Below are 11,764 nucleotides of genomic sequence, written 5' to 3' on the forward strand. Positions count from 1 at the left end.
TCCTGCTTTTTAATCTCTTTCCGAGCTCCCTAAAATCTGTCTGCAGGACCTCATCCCTCTTTCTACCTATGTTGTTGGTACCGATATGGACAACGACCTCTGGCTGTTCACACTCCCCCCTCAGAGTGTCCTGCAGCCACTCAGTGACATCCTTAACCCTGGCACCAGGGAGGCAACATACCATCCTGGAGTCAGGTCTGCAGCTGCAGAAACGCCTGTCTGCTCCCCTAACTATTGAATCCCCTATCACTATTGCTTTCCCTGTCTTCCTCCTCCACCCCGTGCAGCTGAGCTACCCATGGTGCCATGGACTTGGCTCTGGCTGTACTCCCCAGAGGAACCATCACCCTCACCAGTGCTCAGCACAGAATACTGGTTGGAGAGCGAGATGCACTCTGGGGACTCCTGCACTACCTGCCTGGTCCTCCTCTTCTGTTTAGCAGTCACCCATTCCCTCTGTGCCTGCGCACTCATTAGCTGCGGGGTGACCACCTCCTGAAACGTGCTATCCACGTAGCTCTCAGCCTCGCGGATGCACCGCATTGACGCCAGCTGCTGCTCAAGCTCCAAAACCCGGAACTCGAGCTCCTCCAGCTGACGACACCTCCTGCACACGTGGTTCTCCAGGACACGGGAAGCGTCCTGGAATTCCCACAATTTTTTTTTCTTCGTTCATGGGATGTGGGTGTCACTGGCAAGGCCAGCATTTATTGCCCATCCCTAGTTGCCCTTGAGAAGGTGGTGGTGAGCCACCTTCTTGAACCGCTGCAGTCCGTGGGGTGAAGGTATGCCCACAGTGCTGTTAGGGAGGGAGTTCCAGGATTTTGACCCAGTGACGATGAAGGATCGGCGAGATACTTCTAAGTCAGGATGGTGTGTGACTTGGAGGGGAACTTGGAGGTGGTGGTGATCCCAAACAGCTGCTGCCCTTGTCCTTCTACGTGGAGGAGGTCGCGGGTTTGGGAGGTGCTGCCGAAGAAGCCTTGGCGAGTTGCTCAGGTGCATCTTGTAAATGGTACACACTGCAGCCATGGTATGTCGGTGGTGGAGAGAGTGAATGTTTAAGGTGGATGGGGTGCCAATCAAGCGGGCTGCTTTGTCCTGGATGGTGTCGAGCTTCTTGAGTGTTGTTGGAGCTGCACTCATCCAGGCAAGTGGAGAGTATTCCATCACACTCCTGACTTGTGCCTTGTAGATGGTGGAAAGGCACAGGATGTGCATCTACTGGACCCAGTTACCCTGCCGTGCCTTTAATTATTTGACTATTAACTGACTACTTTTTTTTAAGTAACTTAACAGAAATAAACTCGAGACTTAAAAACAATCTCTCGCCAATCTGCTCCTTCCCTTGTGCTGAGGTCACTTACCTCGATCCCTGACACTGGCGCTCCCTCCGGGCTCTTGGGCCTGTCTTTATCTGCGGCCGCTCCTCTCGCTGTCCCACAGCTCCGCTCTCGTGCCTATTAACTTGGGTTCTGTGGCTCCACTCCTCCTTTTCACTCAGACGTCTCCACCGCCTTCTTCCTCTCCACCAATTCCTGCACCCACTCTGCTTGTGAATCACTGTGTTTGCGAATCTCCCGGCTCTGTCTCCAAGCTCTGTGCTCAAGCTCAGTATTTGAAACAATGATCTCGATGCAGGAAATAGTGCACGGTGTGTTAGTTCCAGGAGATTAAATCAAGGACACCATCACAATCAGCAAAGACAATGACAAAGATCAGAACATTCCAAAGGCTGTCACATGCAGGACCTGTGGACGAGTTGTACTAACCACATCCAAGAAGTGTTAAACCTTGCACACAATAACTGATTTCAAATCTGAAGCAAGAGAGTTCTTTCAAGAGTTGGTTGAAAGGAATTTCAGATGTGTATAAAGTGAGACACTGTAGTTCAGTCTATGACACCCACAAGTCATGTAATCAAACGGAACCAGCTTGGGGTTAGATGTGGTTGAAGGTGAACAAGGTGAGAAGTGAAATAATCAAGAGTAAGAAAAGCCCAAAAATGGAACAGTCGGTAACAGAACATCAATTAGTCTCCTCTGATCATGGAGAAATCAAACATTCAATACACTGTGTTTGAAACAAAGCTGCTTTATTCACTATTGATACAGAATATTAATTTCCAGCCCAGGTATAGGGGTTATTAAGATCAGCAAAAACACACTCTGACTGTGTACTAGAGGTGGAAGTAGTACCATATTAGATAGGAACAGACTAAGAAAGACTACGAAAAATTCAAAAATGGGTTTAGAATGCATGTACGTAAACGCACAAAGTGTGGTGAATAAGGTTGGTGAGCTACAAGCACAATTAGCCGTGTGGCAATATGATGTTGTGGCAATAACGGAAACGTGGCTTAAAAACGGTGAGGACTGGGCACTTAATATTCAAGGGTACAAGGTGTTCAGAAAACATAGGGAAGGAAAAAAGGGAGGTGGGGTGGCAGTGCTGATTAAGAAGACATTGTAGTGTTGGAAAGGGAGGATGTTCTTGAGGGGACAAGGACAGAATCCATTTGGTTAGAGTTGAGGATCAAAAAGGGTATGATCACACTATTGGGGGTATTCTACAGGCCTCCAAATAGTGAGAGGGAGGTAGAGGAGCAAATCTGCAGGGAAATCGCAGAGATATGCCAGAGCTAAAGAGTGGTGATATTGGGGGACTTTAATTGCTCAAATATTGATTGGGATAATGCTCGGGAAAAGGGAAAGGAGGGGGAGGAATTTCTGAAATGTGCTCAGGAGAATTTCCTTGACCAGCATTTTCTTGGCCCAACTAGGAAGGAGGCATTGCTGGATCTGGTGCTGGGGAATGAGGTGGGCCAGGTCGACCAAGTGTCTGTGGGAGAACACTTGGGTACGAGTGATCATCGTATCATAAGATTTAGATTAGCAATTGAGAGGAGCAAGGAACAATCTAGAGTGGAACTTCTAAACTGGAATAGGGCTAACTTCAATGGGATGCGAAAGGATCTAGCCAGGGTAAAATGGAACCAAAGACTGACACGACAAACTGTAACAGAACAATGGGTGATCTTTAAGGAGGAGATGTTCCAAGTACAATTTCAAAACGCACATTATAAAATACATTTCCTGATTCAATTATTTCTAGTCCATATAATCAACTTTAATTTCACAAACAAATTATGCCCAGACTTTACAAAGAAGACAAAAGTAACAATTGTGTTTGGATGCGAGTCATTTATCCTCCCCTTCGAGCAATGTGTCTTGGAAAATAGGATTACACAGGATATACGGCAGAAACACACCATTCGGCCCAACCAGTCCATGCCGGCGTTTATGCTCCACTCGAGCCTCCTCCCGTCTTTCCTCATCTAACTCTATAAGCGTAACCCTCTATTCCCTTCTCCCTCATATGCTTGTCTAGCCTCCCCTTAAATGTATCGATACTATTCACTTCAACCACTCCCTGTGGTAGCGAGTTCCACATTCTCACCACTCTCTGGGTAAAGAAGTTTCTCCTGAATTCCCTATTGGATTTCTTGGTGACTATCTTATATTGATGGCCTCTAGTTATGATCTTCCCCACAAGTGGAAACACTCTCTCTGTATCTACTCTATCAAAACCTTTCACAATTTTAAAGACCTCTATTAGGTCACCACTCAGCCTTCTTTTTTCAAGAGAAAAGAGACCCAGCCTGTCCATCCTTTCCTGACAGGTATACCCTCTCATTTCTGGTATCATCCTTGTAAATCTTCTCTGCACCCTCTCCAGTGCCTCTATATCCTTTTTATAATATGGTGACCAGAATTGTACGCAGTGCTCCAAGTGTGGTCTAACCAAGGTTCGATACAAGTTTAGCATAACTTCACTACTTTTCCATTCTATAACAATTCAATTCTATAACAATCGATCCCAATAATTTAACCCAATAGGTTAAAGTCTTAAGTCCAATTTTGTCAGCACGCTGCGACATTCGATGTCTGCAGATAATGGGAGATAAATTCTTAAAACTGCTGGATCTCTTACTCTGCCATCAACCTCTTATCAAACTGGAGCGGGCATTGCCTAATATGGTCGTCTCTGGCTACTGCACAATCCAGAGACACAAGTCTGCATTTTCTTCAACACACATCAACAACGTTAGAAGCAGTAAAAACACGGTGACCTTCCTGGGGCAGCACAAACCACTAGTCTCCAGACTTCTCTTATCCCAACATCATATTTCTGATCGAAACATTCTATGATGAAAATATCCAAGGCCAGTTGGTTGCAAACACCAGCTGTTGCTCAGTGAAATCTCTCTCTCTCTCTAATGATACCAACCACATTTTTCCCGATATCGAATGAACTAAACATGAACACCTTCCAGAAGCTGAATTAACCGAGGTCCATATACCAACACCCCTCTCATCTTCCATTCACTTCAATTGAAAGGAAACCGACAGATTGGACCAGTCAGGATTTGAAAGATATTTACAACAGATTCTAGATGTTCTTAGAGTTGGGATCTTTCTCTATTCTGTCCACTCGAGGAGTTAGATAACAGACTTTCTCCTGTGAATATAGAGCTGGGGTATTGGGCCGGGTTGTGTTCACTTGTTCATCTTGTTGACTCTAAACCTTTGCCAATTATTTGATGTGATCTGTTTACTTGTATGTATTTTTTTAATCCACTTGCTGAGTGGATTCAAATTGAAATTGAAAGCAGGTTTGCAGGCGTGATGCTCTATTCACACATCGAAGGTGAGAGAGATGCTGTGGGACACACGCTAAGTCCAGTAGCTGAAAGTGATTAACAGACTGGGTTTTGTGTTTAGTGATCCCGGGCGTGTTACTGAGACCTTCCCTGGATACCAAGGCTAGGAGAGGCCCTCTGGAAGGTATGGGGAGCTGGGACTTGTCCCTGAGAGTAACCAAAGGTATGAGAACTGAAATAATCTCGAGTTAGAAAGAAGAAAGGGCCCAAAAATGGACAGTTGGTAACAGGACATTGGTTAGTCTCCACTTATCTCGGAGACAGCAAATATTGAAACACTGCGTTAACTGAAATATCAAAATATGAAACTCCAGCCCAGTTACAGGGGTTATTATCAGCAGCAAAAACAAACTCCAACTGCCAGAATGAACATGATTCAGTCTGGGATGTGATTAACAGCAGCAATAACAGCAGAATCAAACCCCTGCAGTCACTTGTGAATGCGCTGGTGTCTCAGCAGGGTGGATGACTGAGTGAATCCTTTCCCACACTCAGAGCAGATGAACGGTCTCTCCCCAGTGTGAACATGCTGGTGTCTCAACAGGCAGGATGACTGAGTGAATCCCTTCCCACACACGGAGCAGGTGAATGGCCTCTCCCCGGTGTGAACTCGCTGGTGAGTTAGAAGGTGGGATGAACAAGTGAATCCCTTCCCACACACAGAACAGGTGAACGGCCTCTCCCCAGTGTGAACTCGCTGATGTGTCAGCAGGTTGAATGACTGAGTGAATCCCTTCCCACACACGGAGCAGGTGAACGGTCTCTCCCCAGTGTGAATTCGCTGGTGAGTTACAAGGTGGGATGACTGAGTGAATCCCTTCCCACACACGGAGCAGGTGAATGGTCTCTCCCCAGTGTGAACTCGCTGGTGTGCCAGAAGGTCAGATGACAAAGTGAATCCCTTCCCACACATGGAGCAAGTGAACGGCCTCTCCCCAATGTGAACTCGCTGGTGTGTCAGCAGGCTGAATGACTGAGTGAATCCCTTCCCACATTCGGAGCAGGTGAACAGCCTCTCCGCTGTGTGAACTCGCTGGTGTGTCAGAAGGTCGGATGACAAAGTGAATCCCTTCCCACACACGGAGCAGGTGAACAGCTTCTCCCCAATGTGAACTCGCTGGTGTATCAGAAGGTTGAATGACTGAATGAATCCCTTCCCACACTCGGAGCAGGTGAACGGCTTCTCCCCAGTGTGAATTCGCTGGTGTCTCAGCAGGTCGGATGACCGAGGGAATCCCTTCCCACACACGGAGCAGGTGAACGGTCTCTCCCCAGTGTGAACTCGCTGGTGTGTCAGCAGGTTGGATGACTGAGTGAATCCCTTCCCACACACTGGACAGGTGAATGGTCTCTCCCCGGTGTGAACACGGTGGTGTGTCAGCAGGTCGGATGACTGAGTGAATCCCACCCCACACATGAAGCAGGTGAATGGCCTCTCCCCAGTGTGAACTCGCTGGTGTCTCAGCAGGTGGGATGACAGAGTGAATCCCTTCCCACACTCAGAGCAGGTGAACGGTCTCTCCCTGGTGTGATTGCGCCAATGAATTTCCAGCTCAGGTGGGGAACTGAATCCCTTCCCACAGTCACCACATTTCCAGGGTTTCTCCGTGGTGCGGGTGTCCTTGTGTCTCTCCAGGTTGGACGATCAGTTGAAGCCTCGTCACACACAGAACACGTGTAGTTTCTCCCCGCTGTGAATGGTGCAATGTTTTTACAGGGTGTGTAACTGGTTAAAGCTCTTTCCACAGTCAGTGCACTGGAACACTCTCACTCGGGTGTGTGTGTCTCGGTGCTTTTCCAGTCACAGTGCTGTATGAAATCTTTTCCCACAGACAGAACAGACAAACATTTCTCCTTCCACATTCAAAGGTCGATGATATTCAGGCCCTGAGGAATCGAGTGGCTCGGTCAGATCTTGACATGGTGGTTGGTTTGAGTTTTCAATCTGCAAATCCTCCCCTTCTAATACCCTGTAAAAGTAGTTTACAAAACTCATCACTGTAAGTACAGGACAGAAATTCAGAACAGACAATTCTAGTTTCTGAACATTACTTCCTCTCTTGTTCCTCCAAAGCTGTACATCCCGGTCCCACACATTGGATTTAACACAGGGAGGAGGGACAAATACATCGCACGTCTCAAGATAGTTTCTCCTCCGCTCCCAGTTTTCTCCACCAACTCTGGTTGGGTTCAGTTCTACACTCACTGCTTCCCCTCCCTCTCCTCCCCTGAAGGTGCTGACTCTAAGAACATAAGAAGTAGGAGCAGGAGTAGGCCATACGGCCCCTCGGGCCTGCTCCGCCAGTCAATAGGATCATGGCTGATCCGAATCTAGACTCACGTCCACTTCCCTGCCCTCTCCCCGTAACCCCTAATTCCCTCATCTGCTAGGAAACTGTCTATCTCAATTTTAAATTTATTTAATGTTGCAGCTTCCGCAGCTCTCTGGGGTAGCAAATTCCATAGATTTACGACCCTCTGAGTGAAGAAGTTTCTCCTCATCTCAGTTTTGAAAGGGCAGCCCCTTATTCTTAGATTATGCCCCCTAGTTCTAGTCTCACCCATCAGTGGAAACATCCTCACCGCATCCACCCGATCAAGCCCCCTCACAATCTTATATGTTTCGATAAGATCGCCTCTCATTCTTTTGAACTCCAATGAGTAGAGTCCCAACCTACTCAACCTTTCCTCATACGTCAACCCCCTCATCTCCGGAGTCAACCGAGTGAACCTTCTCTGAACTGCCTCGAGAGCAAGTATATCTTTTCTTAAATATGGAAACCAAAACTGCACGCAGTATTCCAGGTGTGGCCTCACCAATACCCTGTATAACTGCAGCAAGACTTCCCTGTTTTTATACTCCATCCCCCTTGCAATAAAAGCCAAGATTCCATTGGCCTTCCTGATCACCTGCTGCACCTGCATACTAACTTTTTGTGTTTCATGTACCAGGACCCCCAGATCCCTTTGTACTGCAGCACTTTGCAGTTTCTCTCCATTTAGATAATAACTTGCTCTTTGATTTTTTCTGCCAAAGCGCATAACCTCACACTTTCCAACATTATATTGCATCTGCCAAATCTCTGCCCACTCACTTAGCCTGTCTATGTCCTTTTGCAGGTTTTTTATGTCCTCCTCACTCACTGCTTTCCCTCCCATCTTTGTATCGTCGGCAAACTTGGATATGTTGCACTCGCTCCCTTCCTCCAAATCGTTAATATAGATTGTAAAGAGTTGGGGTCCCAGCACTGACCCCTGCGGAACACCACTAGTTACTGATTGCCAGCCCAAGAATGAACCATTTATCCCAACTCTGTTAAATAGCCAATCTTCCACCCATGCCAGTATATTACCCCCAATCCCGTGATTTCTTATCTTGATCAGTAATCTTTTGTGTGGAACCTTGTCAAATGCCTTTTGGAAGTCCAAATACACTACATCCACTGGTTCCCCTTTATCCACCCTGTATGTTACATCCTCAAAGAATTCGAGCAAATTTGTCAAACATGACTTCCCCTTCATAAAACCATGCTGACTCTCCCATTAAATTATGTTTATCCAAATGCTCTGTTACTGTTTCCTTAATAATGGACTTCAACATTTTGCCAACCACAGATGTTAGGCTAACTGGTCGATAGTTTCCAGCTTTTTGTCTACATCCCTTCTTAAATAAGGGTGTTACATTAGCAGTTTTCCAATTTGCCGGGACCTTTCCTGAGTCCAGGGAGTTCTGGAAAATAATCACCAATGCATCCACAATCCCTACCGCCACTTCGCTCAAGACCCTAGGATGTAGCCCATCAGGTCCAGGGGATTTATCCGCCTTAAGTCCCATTATTTTACTGAGTACCATCTCCTTAGTGATTTTAATCATGTTTAGCTCCTCCCGCCCCCCCCCCCCCCCATTGCCCCCTGTTTGTCCAGTGTTGGGATATTTTTAGTGTCCTCTACTGTAAAGACTGATACAAAATATTTGTTCAGCGTCTTTGCCATCTCCATGTTCCCCACCACTTGTTTCCCGGTCCCATCCTCTAAGGGACCAGCGTTCACTTTAGCCAGCCTTTTTCTTTTTATATAGCTGTAGAAACTCTTGCTATCTGTTTTTATATTTTTTGCTAGTTTACTTTCATAATCTATCTTCCCTTTCTTAATTAATCTTTTAGTTATTGTTTGCTGGCTTTTAAATGCTTCCCAATCTTCTATCCTCCCACTAGATTTGGCTACTTTATATGCCCTTGTTTTCAGTCGGATACTATCCTTTATTACTTTACTAAGCCACGGATGGCTTTCTATTCTTTTACTCCCCTTTTTCCTCAGTGCAATATATTTATCTTGAAAGATGTGAAATATCTCCTTGAATGTAGACCACTGCTCTTGTACCGTCTTACACTTTAATCTGTTTTCCCAGTCCACTTTAGTCAATTCTACTCTCATACCTTCATAGTCTCCTTTATTTAAGCTCAGTACGCTGGTTTGAGATCCAACTCTCTCATCCTCAAACTGAATTTGGAATTCAACCATATTATGGTCACTCATTCCAAGGGGATCCTTTACTAGGACATTTTTTATTAATCCTGTCTCATTACACAGGACCAGATCTAAGATTGCCTGCCCCCTGGTTGGTTCAGTTACATACTGCTCAAGGAACCCGTCCCTCATACACTCTATGAACTCTTCCTCAAGGCTGCCATGCCCAATTTGATTAGTCCAGTCAATATGAAAGTTAAAATCCCCCATGATTATAGCTGTTCCCTTATTACAAGCCCCAACTATTTCCTGATTTATACTCCGCTCAACAGAGTTGCAACTGTTAGGAGGCCTATAGACTACGCCCACTAGTGACTTTTTCCCCTTATTATTCCTTATCTCCACCCAAACTATTTCACTATTGCAGTGATTCCATCCTTGATTAACATAGCAACCCCACCTCCCTTTCCTTCCTGTCTGTCCTTCCTAATTGTCAAATACCCTTGTATGTTTAGTTCCCAGTCATGATTATCTTGCAGCCATGTTTCCGTAATGGCCACCAGATCATACCCATGTGTAGTTATTTGTACCGTCAACTCGTCTATTTTGTTACGAATGCTGCGTGCATTCAGATAAAGAACTTTCAAATATGTTTTCTGACAATTTGTTCCTGCTTTTACCCCTTTTACTACTTTACCTTTTTTATTATACATTCTGTCCCTTCCTGACACGCTCTGGTTTTTAATTCCCCCACTGCTACCTTGCTCTATTGCCTCCTCCGCTGTCATTTTTATTTTTCGCTCTCTTAAAACCTCCCCCCCCACTAATTAGTTTAAAGCCCTCTCTACAGCCCTAGTTATTCGATTCGCCAGGACTCTAGTCCCAGCACTGGCCAAATGAAGTCCGTCCCAACGGAACAGCTCTCTCCTGTCCCAGTACTGATGCCAGTGTCCCAGGAAACAAAACCCATTTCTCCCACACCAGTCTTTGAGCCATGCATTTAACTCTCTAATTTTATTTACCCCAGCCAAATTTGCACGTGGCTCAGGTGGTAATCCAGAGATTATTACCCTTGTGGTTCTGCTTTTTAATTTGGCCCCTAGCTGCTCAAACTCCCTCAGCAGAACCTCCTTCCTTGTCCTATCTATGTCGTTGGTACCAACATGGACCACGACAACTGGATCCTCTCCCACTCCAAGTTTCTCTCCAGCCCAGAGGAGATGTCCTTAACCCTGGCACCGGGCAGGCAACACAGCCTTCGGGACTCTCGCTCTCGGCTGCAAAGAACGCTATCTATCCCCCTAACGATACTATCCCCTACCACTACAACATTTCTTTTATCTCCCCCCACTTCAATGGCCCCCCGCTCCACGGTGCTGTGGCCAGGTTGCTCATTCACCCCACAGTCCCCGTTCCCATCCTCACAGGGAGTAAGAGCCTCAAACCTGTTGGACAAGAGCAAGGGCTGCGGCTCCTCCAACGCTACCTCCTGGATCCCCGTACCTGCCTCACTTCTAGTCACACCATCCTGACTCACTTGTTCCCCTCCCTCTCCTCCCCTGAAGGTGCTGACTCTAGCTGGGTTCAGTTCGACACTCACTGGTTCCCCTCCCTCTCCTCCCCTGAACGTGCTGACTCTGGCTGGGTTCAGTTCAGAGACCCACTTGTGGTTCCTTTACAAAGATGGCTACGCACGCGCGACGACACAAAATGGCTACACGCAAAACCTCAACTTTCCTTTACAAAGATGGCCGCCGCTGGCCTGGGCCTGTTCCCGGGAAAAAGCCCCGGAGCTGCAATCGCGGAACCTTTAGGTTCTCATCCGGAGCTTGCGGCCTAAACAAGTTGTTTCCGAAGCCCACCCGCCGGGTGCGTTACCTTCCTGCGCCCCCTGATTCGTAATCGGTGCAAAAATCGGGTCTCAGTCCTTTGTCCGCTTGTCGCACTCGCCCGGCTCTGATCACAGTGACACTGCGCATGCTCCAAATACAGGCGGGTACTGCGTCTGCGCACTGGGCTCCTCCAAAATGACGGGGCACATTCTCCCCCGCGGGGCATGTTGGGGAACATTGACAGCCCCAATTAGTGAATGGAGAATGAGTTCCTGTGATCCCACTGAGAGACAATTCATCAATAATTCACACAGAAACCCAAGTGCACGGGTACTCTGCCATGGTTCAGTCCTGGATGTGATTAATAACAGAATCCAAACCCCTCCAGTCACATGTGAACTCACTGGAGTCTCAGCAGGTGGGGTGAATTTCTTCCCACACACAGGATATTGAAACAGCCTCTCTTCAGTATCAATGCGCTGATCGTGCATCAGCTGCTTTGAACTGTGAAAGCTTTTCTCACTGTCAGAGTATTTACAGCAACAGTTCTCAATGTGGACACTCTGGAAGTATCTAAACGGTCTCTCTCTGGTGTGACTGTGCTGGTGTGTCAGTAAATGGGATGATTGTTTGAATCACTTTCCACAAACAGAGCAGTGAATGGATTCTCCTCCTTACGAACATGTTAGTGCGGGAATAGGTGAGATTAGCGAGTTACCCTCTTTCCACACTAAGCTGGTGA

At 46.8% G+C, this 11,764-nt stretch overlaps 1 protein-coding gene across 1 annotated transcript; it reads right to left on the reverse strand.

Moving 5' to 3' along the window:
* Nucleotides 1-2,084: 2,084 nt before the first annotated feature.
* On the reverse strand, nt 2,085-11,156 carry LOC147119744 (uncharacterized). Its single transcript, XM_085985208.1, has 2 exons — nt 11,069-11,156; nt 2,085-6,693 (listed from the first exon to the last, which is right to left on the reverse strand). The coding sequence occupies exon 2, from the start codon at nt 6,138-6,140 to the stop codon at nt 5,154-5,156; it is 987 nt and encodes a 328-aa protein (XP_085841334.1). The 5' UTR covers nt 6,141-6,693; nt 11,069-11,156; the 3' UTR covers nt 2,085-5,153.
* Nucleotides 11,157-11,764: the final 608 nt, after the last annotated feature.

Source organism: Somniosus microcephalus, chromosome 4, assembly GCF_052327205.1.
Source record: "Somniosus microcephalus isolate GS21.2 chromosome 4, FLI_Smic_1.0, whole genome shotgun sequence".
Classification (NCBI taxonomy): Eukaryota; Metazoa; Chordata; class Chondrichthyes; order Squaliformes; family Somniosidae; genus Somniosus; species Somniosus microcephalus.